At 43.5% G+C, this 17,211-nt stretch overlaps 1 protein-coding gene and 1 long non-coding RNA gene across 7 annotated transcripts in view; both read right to left on the reverse strand.

Annotated features, from left to right (window-relative positions):
* Positions 1–450: 450 nt before the first annotated feature.
* On the reverse strand, positions 451–4,008 carry LOC144584963 (uncharacterized). The gene is made up of 2 exons (XR_013539462.1): positions 3,777–4,008; positions 451–3,621 (listed from the first exon to the last, which is right to left on the reverse strand). It is a non-coding gene; the product is annotated as an uncharacterized LOC144584963 (long non-coding RNA).
* LOC144584962 (uncharacterized) overlaps positions 451–17,211 on the reverse strand; it is a 31,853-nt gene continuing 15,092 nt past the window's right edge. For all 6 annotated transcript variants that reach the window (XM_078382312.1, XM_078382315.1, XM_078382314.1 and 3 more), the window contains one exon: positions 451–5,554. In XM_078382312.1, the coding sequence (XP_078238438.1) occupies positions 4,013–5,350 (1,338 nt within the window). In that variant the 5' untranslated portion in view covers positions 5,351–5,554 and the 3' untranslated portion in view covers positions 451–4,012. The remainder of the gene's footprint in view (positions 5,555–17,211) is intronic.

A 17,211-nucleotide genomic window follows, 5' to 3' on the forward strand; every position in this document is an offset into this window, starting at 1 on the left:
AAACTGGTCCCTGATCACCCCAGGAGCAAATTCTTTGCAGGCATACTTAGAACTTTGTGTGACAGCCCTCCTCTGGCTCAACTCTGCATGCTGCTTGTGGACAGGGATGTATTTACTACCTATCAAGTAGCAAAATTTGCCCTAGCAGCAGAAAAGATTTGTGTCAAGCATCCAAAATCCTAAATCTTTCTTCTTAAATATAATTGTGATATGACAGTGCCACATATGTTTGACGCCATCACTGATATATTGCAATGTCCTATGGTTTTAAGCAATCAACCAATAAAGTAAAATACAGTAAAGCTATTTTCTATGATGTGTCTCTTATACTAATGTCACATTTCTTTTAAGTTTTTCTTTGCTTTGAAACCATCTCCCTGCAAGATTGTTGGTTCTTTCCCTCAGGCAGCCCCTCAGTTTCGGTGGGAAATAAGACAGGTTGAGTCTGTATAATATCAACATTAGAACTTTTATTCAACTCCACTTCCACCAGCACATCTTTGAAAGGGTTCAACGGTTTCAAACCAGGCAACAAGCCATCTTCAACAATATTTAAACTCTGATCAAACTCCCATGGTGTTACAGGCGGCGGACCCCACATGTTCCCCGCGGCTCCTTCTGAGGAGGTGGAAGACTCCTCATTGCGCAAATGGTCCCACAACATTTGTGTCTATACCACCCTCTTTCGTTGGGACCTTCGTGTTCTTCAGCTGTCAACCATTCGCGCTCGCGTTGTAACTCCAATTCCCTGGGTGACACAATTACATTCCACTCCTTTATCAACTTACGCAGAGAAATCTGTCACACTAGGATTGGGTAGCAGGCCACCTTCCTTTAAATGGGGAAAATCTCTTAATAACCCCTGGGTGCGGACCTTCTCAAATGCTCTCCGCCTTTCCTCTCTCCTCTTTCTCTCATAGTCTTCCACTACTGAACTAAACCAGACTACCCCCTCCTCGTTCTTATAACCTCCTCCAACTGTCACTTCAGACTCCTCCCACTCTTCGTCTGCCAAGCACACTTCTACTTTCACCTCCCCCTCTTTCTCTTCCATCTCCTTTCCCTTTTCTTCTTCACTTTTGCCACTAACTCGTTGACTCCTTTTTTCATCCTCTTTCTCCATTTTTACTTCTGCGGACGGCACACTCTTATTTTCCGCACCTTCACACTCCTCCCCTTAACATTCCATCCAATAAAGTTTTGCGCCATTGCAAATGGATAACAAGATTCAGAGTAAAACAGTACTGTGATATATGTCCTGTCAGTAACAATAATAATGGTGAGAAGACATCAGAAACACTGTTTCTTGAAAAAGTCACATGTTTTCTGGAGAACTTTCCATGCCATAGGCCCCAATTTCATAGTAGATATCAGTAGCTGGTAACTAATTCAATCAAGAAACGTAACAATTTGTATTCCTCTAACAGCAGAACCTACTACATTTTAAAGGCAAAGAGGGGAAGAATGAAAATGAAATTAAATAGCTAAGACAAAGACAACAAATTGTTCCAGTCCATCAGAAAAGACAAAAGAAGGAATGACTTTATAAAACTTTTAATCTCATCTCACGGTTTTGAACTTTATTTATAAAAAAATTGTATAAAGAACTGAAGGCCCCAATTCCATCGGCACAATGACTGAATGTTAGCTCATTGAAAGAATACTTTTCTTGTGTCCTCAGGCTTATGCAACGAATCAACTGGGAGCCAGATCGAATACAAAACACACACACACACACAAAACCCAACACCTGGAAACGTCACATAATGTGAAACTGATTTTTCATGAGTCAGCTTATGTGCTGTTGTAAATGCCTTTTGTTGCTGAACCACAGGAAATACAGTAACATGTTGTTTTTGGTCCTCCAAATAGCTTCCCTTCTCCCTGGCATGTTTGTGGAAAAAACTCTTCAACAGAAAAACTCAGAAGTCTCACAAGAAATAGAGGTCTACAAATTCCTTGTGAAGGAGGAGACACACGATGAGCCCTCTCTATATCAAACTTGTCATCACCTGGCAGTTCTAATCAAATTAATTGATTGAGCTTGATCACTCTTAACTGGAACACCGACGCTTCTCGCGTTCAATGGACATCTGTTGCCTTCCAGCTGATCCGTTTTAGCAGATCAGTTCAGCATTCGACTTTTGCTAGGGCTGCCATTGCTCTGCTGTGCGTTGAAGTGATATTTTCCGATTCAGAGTTTCTGGCTTCAGCTTCACCAACCCAACCTGCAACCTTTCCAAGGCTAAGTGCCTGAGTGGCCAGGCCCCCTCAGCAGGTCAGGAGGGAATGGGATCTGCCTGCTGTACACCCGGGCCCCGGAGCAGAGAAGATACTCATCATGTGCTCAGAAGCACAGCTGCAGCCTCAGCCAGATGAGAAATAGGAGAGAGCTGGGAGGAGGAGACAAACTCTGAGGAAGCCCAGGAAGATGCACGGGAATTCCTGACAACGGCAGGAGGAGGAGAGGATGAAGGCGCATGGCCGGAGGAAAGAGACTGGGCAGGAGTCATGGAGGTGTGTTGCCCTGTCCTGCAGAGGCTCTCAGGGTGAGACCAGGACGTGAGGGCTGAGAGGCAAGTCAGTGGTAAGCTCAGGGAGACCCCTGGGGCCGAGATGAGTAACAGAACCTCCTCCCACCTTGTCTTCCATCCTGTTTCTGATGCTGAGCCTGAAGCCTGCCTGGCTTAGGCCGTGGCTGCTGTGCAACCTCTCCTTACGTGGACCCAGCCCTGCCACCCAACTTTTCCCTCTTGCAGAGGCCAAGGGCTAGAGCGAGAAGCAGGGGAGTGGGGAGAGACCTCTCCCTCTCCGGGCTTAGGCATTTGGACTGGAGAGACAGACATCCTTGGGAGGGGTCCGAGCTTTCTCAGGCTGGAATATCTCAATATAGTCATATCATATTACATCATCCTTACTCCTCCTGACAAAGATCCTCTTCCCTTCTAAATAAAGTAAAATAGATCTTCATATACCTTAGCTTTAATATTACCCATCTAGATTAAGAGTCTCAGGGCTTCTCCTGATGTCAGAGTCCAACTCTAACATCAGTAAACGGGAGAGATTTCTGAAGAAAAACAAGGAGACTGCAGTCGGAGATTCAAAAACAAAGCATGCTTGGTCGTGCCTGCAGGAAAAGGAACTCCATGGCCATGCCCGGCACCTCCCTTTAATTCAGTACTTAGGTTACAGAGGAATCACATTATAACCAATGAGGCATCAAGTAAATTCTGCCTAGCACGTGAACTGACACGTGAACAGATTAACTGTGTTAATGAGCTAGGCATCTGGCTGATTAATTCTTCTGCCTACATGACCTCCTTGCTCAGCTGTAATGAAGTCAGCAGACTCCCACATCCTGAAAGGCATAAGGGGACATGACACCATAGTTCTAGAAAATATTTGCCCAAACCTCACAAATCTATGAAGAGTCTCTACAATGTTGTCTACTGAATGTCACCCATATATTCCATGTATTTAAACATCTGTATCATTCCTAGATGGCTGGAGAGGTCTGTGGTTTATGTATCTGGGAGCAGAACTGGAGGTTGATTCTCCACTCTGCCTTCTGAGAAGTAGATCCAGCCATTGTGGCCTTGAGGAGCTTGCAGTCTCAAGAACCTGTAAGAAGAAAGGAAAGAGAAAACACTTCAGAGTTACTTTCTACCTGGAGAACCTTGAAAAGAGTTGTAATAAGCCAGTATAGGCTTGACAGCACACAATTATTTTATATATTGGAATAAAAGAATTAGCCCTTTAATGTTTAAGCTTTTCACCAGTGTGAGTTCTATGATGTGAACTAAGGGTGTTGCCATCACTGAAGCACTTTCCACATTCCATGCATTTGTATGGTCTCTCTCCTATGTGAGTTCTTTGATGTGTATTAAGGTGAGCTCTCTGCCTGAAGTTCCTTCCACATTTCGTGCATTTATAAGGCTTCTCCCCTGTGTGAGTTCTTTTATGCAAATCCAGATTGTTCATCTGACAGAATGTCAATCCACATTCCATGTATTTATAAGGTTTTCCCCCCAGTGTGAGTTTTCTGATGTGAACTTAAGTTACTGCTAAATCGGAAGTTCAATCCACATTCCATGCATTTATATGGTTTCTCCCCAGTGTGAGTCCTATGATGGGTATTCAGCTGACTGCTGTGAGAGAAGTTCTTTCCACATTCCATGCATTTATAAGGTTTCTCCCCTGTGTGAGTTCTTTGATGGGAACTGAGGCTATGGCTGTCAGTGAAGCTCTTTCCACATTCCATGCATTTATATGGTTTCACCCCTGTGTGAGTTCTTTGATGAGAACTCAGGGCATCGCTCCGACTGAAGCTCTTTCCACATTCCACACATTTATATAGTTTCTCCCCTGTGTGAGTTTTTTTATGAGAACTAAGCCCCTGGCTGTGACTGAAGTTTTTTCCACATTCCATGCATTTATACGGTTTCTCCCCTGTGTGTGTTCGTTGATGTGAATTCAGGTGGTCCTTCCGACTGAAACTTAATCCGCATTCCATGCATTTATATGGTTTCTCCCCAGTGTGAGTTTTTTGATGTGAACTTAAGTTACTGCTAAACCGGATGTTCAATCCACATTCCATGCATTTATATGGTTTCTCCCCAGTGTGAGTTTTTTGATGTGAACTTAAGTTACTGCTCTGAGTGAAGTTCTTTCCACATTTCATGCATTTATATGGTTTCTCTCCAGTATGAGTTCTTTGATGTAAACTGAGGTTACGGCTGTGAATGAAGCTCTTTCCACATTCCATGCAGTTATATGGTTTCTCCCCTGTGTGAATTCTTTGATGAGAACTGAGGCTACGACTGTCAGTGAAGCTCCGTTCACATTCCATGCATTTATATGGTTTCTCCCCAGCGTGAGTTCTTTGATGAGAACTAAGGGTACGGCGCTGACTGAAGTTCTTTCCACATTCCATGCATTTATATGGTTTCTCCCCAGTGTGAGTTCTTTGATGAGAACTAAGCCCCTGGCTGTGACTGAAGTCCTTTCCACATTCCATGCATTTATATGGTTTCTCTCCAGTGTGAGTTCTTTGATGGGAACTCAGGGAACTGTTCTGATTGAAGCTCTTTCCACATTCCATGCATTTATACGGTTTCTCTCCTGTGTGAATTCTCTGATGTCTAATAAGATGAGCTTTCTCACTGAAATTCTTTCCACATTCTAAGCATTTATATGGTTTCTCTCCTGTGTGAGTTCTTTGATGTGAACTAAAATGACTTTTAAAACGGAAGCATAATCCACATTCTAAGCATTTATAAGGTTTCTCCCCAGTGTTAGTTCTTCGATGTGAATGTAGATTTCTTCTATTGAAACTATTTTCACATTCCATGTTTCTGTACGATTTCTCCCCAGGGTGAGTTCATTAAACTGAACTAGTAGCACTGGTCAGAAGCGGTCTCCACATTTCAGCCATTTAACCCATTTCCCATCTAGCTCAGGTTTTTTTCCAAGCTTTTCTTCTCGGCTTCACACTTGACTCCTTTCAAGGCCAGAAGAAGTGGCTCTCAATAATTCTGGCCATCGTGTCTGTTACCTGATAGAGAAAAAAGAATATGTTGTAAGAATGTAGCACAGAGCGTAATCTAATTGGAGGTCAAACCATAGAGTTTCCTTTGTCTTTGACTCCTTTGAAAGGCATATGTCTCCTGAAGGGTTTATTAGCAACATTTGAAAAAGTAGCCATATTGTGAAAACAGAATGGATTCCACTTGCCTGAATTGATACTTCCAAAGGGACAGTGATGGGAAAATATAGTTGATTAATATTAACCATGTGATGGACAGGTCAGTAACCACTCCTATTTATCACAATATAACCCTGATTTAACAACCAATGGGTGAACAGAAGAGGTGGAACTAACGAAATATAAGAGAAATGGAAGACAGTTAAAGTTCAGTTAGGGATGAATTAGGGATGAGTTAGGGATGAGTTAGGGATATGAGTTGGAGAAAAGCAGTTTAGGCAGTTAGGACCAGTCTTGTGTTAGAGAAGAATAGAGAGATAGAAAACAAGATAAGAAATGAATAAATACCTTGATTAACATGAATATATATAAGCAAATATAAATGTCATAAAAGCACAGTTTATTAAATTAATAAGACCATCCATGATTCACTTTACATGCTTTACTGACAAACACTTAAATAAACATTGTTATATTGGAGAACTGTGATTTAAGAGTCATATTTGATAGAGTGAGGAATAAATCCTCCGGTGGCAGAGGAAAAGAGTTGAGAAATAAATGTCATACCTGAAAGTGACCCTGGGTTGTGTGGAAGAACAAACAGGAGAACTGAGGGTGTGTGACAAACCAATATTCGACATAATAGTAACCATGGGCCATCAAGTCAATTCTGACTGATGGCAACCCTTTTTTCGGGGGTTTCTAGGTAGAGAATACTCAAACGTCATTTCCCATTCCCTGCTTCTGGAATGGTGCAGTTTCTCGGTGGCCACACAGGCTGACCTTCACTGTGGGAAGCAGAGTGGCGAACTGAACACCTATATCAGGCTCTGCAATCAGATACCTAAACCACTGAGCTATCAGTGGTGATCTGATTCATGTTTTGAAACTTGCCGCTTGACTCGGTGGGTTTCTGTTCTCTCAGCTTGAGTCAGCCTGGTGTATGTTTCTATGTGTGTAAATAAAGGCACAGCTTGAGAATAGTCTGATTCTTGAGACCAAGATACTTTTCCGCTAACCATTTGGACATATTGTTGACCTCTGCACAAGCAGATTACAATCTACTCAGAGAGGGCTATAAGCATGATGGGGTGATACAGAATCAGCACACTTTGCTTTGCCTTGGTTTGGCTTGGCTTGGCTGGGCTTGCCTGGGCTGGAGGGCCTCTAACCCTGAAGTGCAAAAGACCTGCAGGCTTTCAGTAAAAAGGAAGGAGATGAAGTTTTTACCTGGTTTGGAGCATTTGGTTGATGAATGGAAAGCACACATTTATTCACCATTACACAAACTGGGCTACCTATTGAAAAATTCCTTCATTTTCCCAAATGCACACCTACCACTTTCCAACTGCCCATTCCCCTTGTCTGAACTACACATTTTTCTGACCCACTGCATGCTCAGAATCATTAGAACAATGATATCTGAGACCCAAGGGGTGGGGTGAACCAAACTGACCCGATCCTCCAATTTGCTCACCTGAATGGAAAAAATGCCACCAGTCCTCTGAGCCTGGGCCATTTCCCAAACTGCATGACATGTGACAGGTTTGATATAAACCTGAAAGGAATTGTTAATCCAGTTTTGCATGAAGCAGTTGTAAAGAGCATAAATATTGTAAGTATTCATCAGGATCAATGTTAAAAAGAATGTAAAGTAACAATTTATACAGCTGGGGTGATACAAGATACTTGTATCAGCTGTAGAAGAAAACACAGGATTGGCTGAGCCAAGAATAAAGCCAGCAGTCTCAGCACACACACTGTGGTGGTGGTGGTATGGTAGGTAAGGTGCTGTGGTGACGTGATGTTGTGGAGAGAACTTGGTGGAGAAGGAGAAATTCACTGAATCTGATTTATGCCTAAACTCTGTTGTTATTGGCAACAAAGCAAAACAGCCAAGAAATAAAGCAAGGGGAGGTGGAGCCTGACTGCAGTGAAGCCAGCAGCTCCTGGCAAACAGCTCCTGGGAAAAATTGGAATCGCCCAGCCTGTTGTCCCTCTAGAAAGGGGGAGACGGAAGGGGAGGCCAGGAGAGGTCACCCCCAAGCAGATGGTGAGCACAAAAGTTAGAAGATTTGGCAGCAACCAGGACTTTCTTCCCTCTGAAAATTCACCCACGCACAGACCGGAGATGGGAGGCCATTTTATGGCAGAAAGCTGCATGAAACTCCACCCCCAAATTCCGAGGAAGGAGAACAAAAATACGGCCGAAAATACACAATAACAAAGTAAGTTTTTGATTTATGAATAACCTCATTAATATGTTAAAAGAAACTAAAGTGAAAATACCTGACCGAAAGGAGAGAGGAAGCGGCGAGCCGGCATGCCAGCTTGTTCTTTTTTTTTCAAAGCGAACTGTCTGATAAACACCAAGTGTATAATTAGCAAGCTGGCTCAAGGTCATTCAGAGACACTGTGAGATGGAAAAATTTTGTGTTTCTGGAAAAAAATCCCAGAGGAAATACTACTCAACAGGGACTGAAATCTCGTCAATGCTGTTGACTTTTCTGGACTTTTCTCACTAGTTTGAGTGGGACTTTGAAAATAAAATCTTGTCTTTGAAGCAGGAGGTATAAGTTTTTGGGAATAAAAAACAGGCGATGAATCATCAGTGTGGCGACACAGATTGAAGAGTGGCAGAAGCCAGTCGAATGGGACTTTGATAATAGAAGTGTTTTTGGTTTTGGAAGGAAGAATAAATCCCTGGGAGCAACGGACAGTAAATTATCAGCACATCAGCAAGAGGAATTTAACAGAATAGACGGAGGACCCAAGAAAATCAGCTCTGGAGTTATTAAAGGACTATGACGGTTTTTCTCTTTAGGATAGACTGGTTCCGCGTTTGATGCTTACTTTGGACTCTCTTTTGCCTGGACTGTGTGGATTCTGAGAATATTGCTATAATACCTGGGCAAGGAGGGGGAGGACATACCTAGTGGGAATGTTGCCAGACAAAGAATGGCTGGTTATCATGCAAATGACAATAATAACAGGATTTCAGCAGGCAAATGAGCACCTCAACCAGGTAGAAGACCTGATGAAAGGGAAACCATCAGAGGTTAAACAACTGAATGAAATTGTAACTCCAGAACAGTTTTTATTGAGAGCGATGCCAGGTAACATAAATGAGATTAAGAGTTACCATGTGAGCTACCCAGCTATAATAGACAGAAAAGGTGATGTTAAAAATCAGACTACTGTCCTGGATTAAATTTTATCTCCCCAAAACTGGAAGAAAATAGAGGCACAGAAATGAGAGAAGGGTACTGAGAAAATATGGGAAGTGCCAGAAATGGATATCTTTCCAGGCAGGCTGAATGTACGTCCAAGGCAGTAGGAAAATGAAAGAAGGGATATATTTTATAATTGGTCTCGATTTCTTGATAGAGTTGGAATAACTCGCAGGGAGCAGGGACCTATTGTCATGGTCCGCCCTCGAAGGCTACTGGATCCGATTGGATTCCAGGATGCCATGAGAGGAGTTACGGCTGACCTGGCTGGCGCTCCTGTCAAGGCACTGGTTGACGGCTGGTTCACCGCCGCGGCTAGTGCCGTAGACACGATCGCGCCTAAACGCCCTCTCCGCCGCAGAGATCGCCCGGCGCCCTGGTTAACCAGGATCTCCGGGTGTCGAAGCGGGTCAGGAGACGGCTAGAGCGCAAATGGAGAAAGGACCCGACGGGTTTCAATCGTATAGCTGTTAAGGTCGCTACTAACCTTTACCAGGCTAAGGTAAAGGCTGCCAGTCGAACTTACCTCGCTAACCGGATAAGCGAAGCGTCTAACCAGCAGGCGGAATTATTCCGTATAGTACGCGACCTATCCGGAATTGGCCCGGGTGATAGGCCTCCCCCTAGTTTTACACCGGACCAATTTGCAGCATTTTTAAAATCTAAAGTGGAGGCCATCCGCCGGGACCTCGCTCCTTTTTTGAATACAGTGAGTCGAGTTGAGATGTCCAGCGCTCCGTCTTGTCCGGTGATTTTTGATACCTTTCAACCTGTTTCGTCCGATACTGTCGCCAGGACGCTTGACCGCTGTCGTGCCACCACCTCCTCCTTGGACCCTTGCCCGGCCTGGCTAATCAAAGCAGCCAGGCCTTCAACAACGGAATGGGCTACTGTAATAATTAATCGGTCTTTCCTTGAGGGCAGATTTCCCTCTGCCCTCAAGGAAACACTCATTAGGCCCATTAGAAAGAAATCTAATTTGGCGGCGGACGAAATTGGCAATTATAGGCCCGTCGCCAATGTTTCTTTCTTAAGCAAGGTAGTCGAGAGGGTGGTGGCCGATCAGCTTCAGGCGTTCCTGGATGAAACAGATGCCCTGGATCCATTCCAGTCGGGCTTCAGGCCGCGCCACGGAACAGAAACGGCATTGGTCGCGATGTGTGATGACCTATTGAGGGAGGCCGACAGGGGCAAAATGTCTCTGCTGGTCCTCCTCGATATCTCAGCGGCCTTTGATACCATTGACCACGGTATCCTCCTGGGGAGGCTCACCGAGTTGGGAATAGGTGGCCAGGCTTTCGCCTGGCTCCGTTCCTTCTTGGAGGACCGCCCCCAGAGAGTACAGCTTGGGGAGAATGTCTCGGCCCCGTGGAGCCTCAATTGTGGGGTCCCACAGGGGTCGATCATCTCCCCAATGCTGTTTAACATCTATATGAGGCCGCTGGGGCGGGTCATCAGGGGGTGTGGAGCGATGTGCCATCAATATGCGGATGACACGCAGCTCTACATCTCCTTTTTTCCAACTGCAGGAGATGCCGTTCTGTCCCTTCAGCGTTGCCTGGGGACCGTATTGGAATGGATGCAGGAGAACGGGCTGAGGCTGAACCCAGACAAGACGGAGGTACTAAGGGTGGGCGCTCCCACAGTTGGGGACTTGGGAAACTCCCTCACTTTTGGGGGTGTGACTCTGCCCGCCAGGGATGGGGTCCGCAGCTTGGGGATCCATCTGGACCCGGCGCTCACTATGGAATCTCAGGTGGCGTCTGTGGTCCGTACCGCTTTTTTCCATCTTAGGCGGATAGCCCAGCTGCGACCCTACCTTGATGTGGGGGCGCTTACTACCTTGGTGCATGCGCTCGTAATCTCAAGATTAGACCACTGTAATGCGCTCTACGTGGGGCTACCTTTGAGGTTGCTGCGGAAACTACAGGTGGTGCAGAATGCTGCGGCCAGATTACTTAGTGGAGTGAGAAGATTCCAACATATCTCGCCCACTCTGGCCGCACTGCATTGGCTGCCCATCCGATTCCGCATCGACTTCGAAGTGTTGATGCTTACCTATAAAGCCCTAAACGGTTTAGGACCTCGATACTTGGTGGAACGCCTTCTCCCACCAAGATCTACCCGTGTCACTCGTGCGAGCCAGGAGGTGAGGCTGAGGGGCCTAACGCCGAGAGAGGCCCGGAAGGAGAAGACCAGAAATCGGGCCTTCTCGGCGGTGGCTCCTCGGCTCTGGAACAACTTACCTCCTGAGATTCGCGCGGCTCCCTCACTGGACATTTTTAAGAAACAACTAAAAACATTGATGTATAGGCAGGCTTTCCCAACAGAAAACTCCTGACGATTTTTCCTTTCTTATATCTTTCTTTGATTTCTATCTTAGTCTAGGTGCAATGTTTTAAAATTATATTGTTTCTTTTATTGTAAGCCGCCTAGAGTGGGCTAATATGTCCAGATAGGCGGGACAGAAATTAAATAAATAAATAAATAAATAAATAAATAAATAAATAAATAAATAAATAAATAACTTAGACTTAAATTAAAATATGAATATAAGCTGATATTTAGAGGATAATAAAACAGTATACAGATATGTAAAAAAAGGACACAGTTGTTTTTTGTATTGAAAAATAAATAGATCAGAGGCATGTATACTTAATATGAATAGAGTGGATGGTTGTATATTCTGTGTTCTATCCTCAAAACCTTTTTCCCATCCCTTACACTCCCTTTTACCTTTTGTATTCCCTACCCTGTTTCTAGTATTTTAAAAACAAAAAAAATATTTAAAAAAGAAAGCAAGAAGAGACAGAGAAGGAAGGAGGAGGAGGAGGGGTTACTGTATTGTTTAATGTCTTGATTTAGGCCGGGGGGGGGGAATACAAGATTGATACAGTGACAATTTATAAACTGCAAAGTGTATGCTTTACAGTACATGGATTTCTGAAGGAAAGATGCAGGGGTGCAGATGACATGGACTGTTCAGGCATCAAGAATTGTGAAGTAGGCTGTTTGGAACGATGGGCGGTTCTTCCATCCCCCTGTGAGCATGCCAGGAAGCCGTGGCCAGTTAAGATCTTGCTGAAAAGAGGGGGGAAATATTACTAAATATACCAGTGGGGGTTTATGGGTTAGTTTTTTTTTTTTTAGGAAAATAGTTAACGTTTGAGGATTTGTTACTATTCAGTGTTGCTTTGCTGGGGTATGTCGTCAGAGTATGGGGCCAAATGGCAAGACGATGCTAACATGGAATGGTTAAGAATTTAAAAGTATTCACTTTGAATGTCAAAAGCTTGGAGAAAGTTTTAAAAAGAAAAAGATAAAGTCTTGATAAATAAAGATAAATGGCAATGGATGAAGAGGACAATAAGTTAAACCCTCCCAAGGATGAAAGAAAGTATATTACAATATGAAATAAATATGATACAGTATGAAATAAACTGAGAAATAGAACTGACATGCAAGATGTTTGGAGAGAATTGAAAGAAGATGTAAACAAGTTTACTTTTTATTCATCAGCATATAAATGTTACTTTAGGATAGATTATATATATTTGCATATAGTTATTGTGTTTTAGAGTTTGTAAGACACATAGGGTTAATAAATATAGCAGATCAAACATTGGTGAATATGGATTTTAAAGGTACATGTGATTATAAAGAAGCTAGGAGGTGGAGGCTACATACAGGAATTTTATGTCAAAATATTTATTTATTTATTTATTTAATACCCCACCTATCTGTTCAAAATGAGCACTCTAGGTGGCTTCCAAATATATAAAACACAAGAAAATGTACATATAACAAAAAACCAATATACTATAAACAATGATAATAACAATAAGTGGCCAACAATAAGCAGTAGAAATATTTTCAAGATAGCAATATATCAAAAGAAAAATGGATTAAAGAAGAAAAGATTAAGTGTTATCTGGTGGGAAAGCCTGCTTAAACATCCAAGTTTTAAGATGGGTCTTAAAAATACACAGCAACGGGGCCTCACGAATCTCTGGAGGAAGGTTGTTCCAGAGGCAAGGAGCCACCGCCGAGAAGGCCCGGTTTCGTGTCTTCTCCTTCCGGGCCTCCCTTGGCGTTAGGCTCCTCAGCCTCACCTCCTCACTCGATCGAGTGATACGGGTAGTTCTTGGTGGGAAAAGGCGTTCCGCCAAGTATCAAGGCCCTAAACCGTTTAGGGCTTTGTACGTAAGCATCAACACTTTGAAGTCGATGCGGAACCGAATGGGCAGCCAATGCAGTGCGGCCACAGTGGGTGAGATGTGTTGGTATTTTTTCACTCCCCTACGTAGTCTGGCAGTGGCATTCTGCACCACCTGGAGTTTCCGCAACAGCCTCAAAGGCAGCCCCACGTAGAGTGCATTACAGTGGTCTAATCTTGAGATTACGAGCGCATGCACCAAGGTAGTGAGAGCTCCAACATCAAGATAGGACCGTAGCTGGGCTATCCGCCGAAGGTGAAAAAAGGCGGTACGGACCACCGACGCCACCTGAGTTTCCATTGTGAGTGCCGGGTCCAGATGGATCCCCAAGCCGCGGACCCCATCCTTGGTGGCAAGAGTCACCCCCCCAAAAGAGAGGGAGTTTCCCAGACCCCCAGCTGTGGGGGTGCCCACCCTCAGTACCTCCTGTAGCATTCAGCCCTGCCCTCACCTGTCCGTCACAGCTGGGCAGTGAAACATCAGCCAATTAGGAGATGGAGGGTGGTGCAGAAGAGGGAGGAGCGGTGATAAAAAGGCATGTATGATGTATGAGGAGAGGCAGATTTTGAGAGAGCGAGTGTTTTAAGTGTCTGTGAGCCTGTGAGCTAATTAGTCAGTGAAGGAAGAGTCTGTGTGTGTTAGTTAGTGAGAGATCTTGATTATCACCTTGTGATTTACTCATTTTGTTTTGTTAAATCAATAAACACAGTTTTGTTTTGAAGATACACTTGTCTTCTTAAATATTGAAAGTTATTGGTGGCAGCAATTGAAGAGGAAGGGTGAGCATGTCAGGAGGCCTGAGTCAGTAGAGGCTCCAGCGTGCTCGCCACACCTCCGTCTTGTCTGGGTTCAGCCTCAGCCCGTTCTCCTGCATCCACTGCAGTACAGTCCCCAGGCAGCGCTGAAGGAACAGAACGGCATCTCCTGCGATTGGTGAAAAGGAGATGTAGAGCTGAGTGTCATCAGCGTACTGATGACACGATGCTCCACCCCACCTGATGACCCCGCCCAGCGGCCTCATATAGATGTTAAACAGCATATATGTTAAATAGTAGTAGTAGTAGTAGTAGTAGTAGTAGTAGTAGTAGTAGTAGTAGTAGTAATATTTTAAATTTGTATGGAATCATTTCAGCATCTTGTATAGATCAAGTCACTGAGAAATACAGTAAAATTAAAGTCTTCAACATACTCACATAGGAAAGCCTCTCTCATTCCTTCCAGAGGGGCAACATCTACGCTTCCACCAAGGACACTGTTTGTGTCCACATATCAAAAGTTTCTTGACATTTTACAACATAAACATATATTGGAGAAAACTGAGAAAGAATTGATGGAAATATCGTGGATAATTCGTAAGAGAGGGTAGTAAGGAAAGCTTAATTTGACGCACTATGAAACATGTAACAAAGGGTTATGGAACCAATAAAGAAAGATTTGAAAGACTGGCAGAACATAATTAAGAGATTTTGAAATGGTGATGAAAAAGCAAGGATTAATAAAAAGTACTGGTATTAATATCAGAAGCTAGGAGAAACCAACAAGAATTTGACCCAACTCCGGGAGGCCGTGGAAGACAGGAGGGCCTGGCGTGCTCTGGTCCATGGGGTCACAAAGAGTCGGACAGAACTAAACAACAACAACAACAGGAGGATTAGGTTTACCAAGGAGAAGGGAACTAGCACCTCATGGGATTTGGAGACTCTCCCTCTCTTAATGTAGCCTAAATAGCATTGGCCTTTTTTGCAGCCACATCACACTGTTGGCTTGTGACCTAAGGGTGGTCAGGCTGACAGCGGGTTAGTGAGCAAAAAAGTCATTATATGTTCTGTACATGCTGTTATGCCAAAGTTAAGCTATTTAATTTAAACGTTTAAATACAAAGTACTTTTATATTTATGTTTGCCTGTCATAGGTTTTTGCATCTGGAGAGAAAGACAAAACATGGAGTTTCTGTCAGGTTTCCCTCATTCTCTCCTTTTAAAAATTGTTTTAATAGCTTGGGTTAGGGTATGGGATACAGAAGGTAAGAGGGGGTGTAAGGGAAAAAAGGGGCTGGGATGGGAGGGGAGGAGAAACAAAAAAATACTAGCATCCAGTCTATTCATATTGCGATATCAAAATTCAAACTCCTCTTTTCTACTATTTTCTGCCTTCCAGATTTTAGTTGATCTATGTTATTCAAGCACTATCTGGTGACTCTAACCACTTGTAGAATAAGTCCCATCTTTCAGTTGCCTTTTGTGTAGGTCTTTCCTCATTCCCTCCTGAGGGGCAACATCTACGCTTCTACCAAGGATTTTGTTTTCTTGACATTTTACAACATAAACATATATTAGAGAAAATGGAGAAAGAATTGACAGAAATATGGAGGATAATTCGTAAGAGGGCAGTAATTTGATGTACTATGAAATGTGTAACAAAGGGTTACTACTTAAAATTATTTTTTCCTTTAGGATGGAACCAATAAAGAAAGATTTGAAATACTGGCAAAACGTATCATTTTGAAATGATGATGAAGAAAAAGCAAGGATTAATACGATGATACGGATGATACGACAGTGGTGGGGCTCATAAATAAGAACAATGACTCTGCTTATAGAAAGGAAGGACAAAGGTTGATACTTTGGTGTAAAGAAAATCATCTCACACTTAACATCAAAAAAACTAAAGAACTCATAACTGATTTCAGGAGGAAGAGAAATGTACATTTACCACTGTACATAAACGGTGAGGAAGTGGAGAGAGTTGGTAGTTTTAAATTTCTGGGTACTTACATCTCAGATATGGAACAACTGATTGGTTCAAAATTGGGAAAGGAGTACGACAAGGCTGTATATTGTCTCCCAGCTTATTCAACTTATATGCAGAATACATCATGCGGAAGGCTGGACTGGAGGAATCCCAAGCCGGAATTAAGATTGCCGGAAGAAATATCAACAACCTCCGATATGCAGATGACACCACTCTGATGGCAGAAAGTGAGGAGGAATTAAAGAACCTTGTAATGAGGGTGAAAGAAGAGAGTGCAAAAAATGGTCTGAAACTCATCATCAAAAAAACGAAGATCATGGCCACTGGTCCCATCACCTCCTGGGAAATAGAAGGGGAAGATATGGAGGCAGTGACAGATTTTACTTTCTTGGGCTCCATGATCACTGCAGATGGAGACAGCAGCCATGAAATTAAAAGACGCCTGCTTCTTGGGAGGAAAGCGATGACAAATCTTGACAGCATGTTAAAAAGCAGAGACATCACCTTGCCAACAAAAGTCCGAATAGTCAAAGCTATGGTTTTTCCTGTCGTGATGTATGGAAGTGAGAGCTGGACCATAAAGAAAGCAGACCGCCGACGAATTGATGCCTTTGAATTGTGGTGCTGGAGGAGACTCTTGAGAATCCCCTGGAATGCAAGGAGAACAAACCTATCAATTCTAAAGGAAATCAACCCTGAGTGCTCACTGGAAGGACAGATCCTGAAGCTGAGGCTCCAGTACTTTGGCCATCTAATGAGAAGAAAAGACTCCCTGGAAAAGACCCTGATGTTGGGAAAGTGTGATGGCAAGAGGAGAAGGGGACGACCAAGGATGAGATGGCTGGACAGTGTCTGCGAAGCAACCAGCATGAATTTGACACAACTCCGGGAGACAGTAGAAGATAGGAGGGCCTGCTCTGGTCCATGGGGTCACGAAGAGTCGGACACGACTAAACAAAACATCTCAGAGGACCTCTCATGGACTATAAATGCCAACATGCTAATAAAGAAGGCACAGAAGAGGCTGTATTTCCTGAGAATGCTCGGGAAGTTAAATTTATCACAGCATTTACTTCTGTCCTACTATCGTAGCACCATTGAGAGTGTCCTAACCTATGGCATTCTGGCATGGTTTGGGAGTAGCTCTGTAGCGGACAAAAAAGCTCTACAGAGAATCATTAAAATTGCCCAGAATATCATCGGGCTCCAGCTACCAACCCTGGATGACATCTTCACATCCCGCTGTCTGAGGAAGTCACACAGCATCCTGAGAGACTCTTCCCATCCTGCTTATAACTTTTTTGAACTA

Source organism: Pogona vitticeps, chromosome W, assembly GCF_051106095.1.
Source record: "Pogona vitticeps strain Pit_001003342236 chromosome W, PviZW2.1, whole genome shotgun sequence".
Classification (NCBI taxonomy): domain Eukaryota; kingdom Metazoa; phylum Chordata; class Lepidosauria; order Squamata; family Agamidae; genus Pogona; species Pogona vitticeps.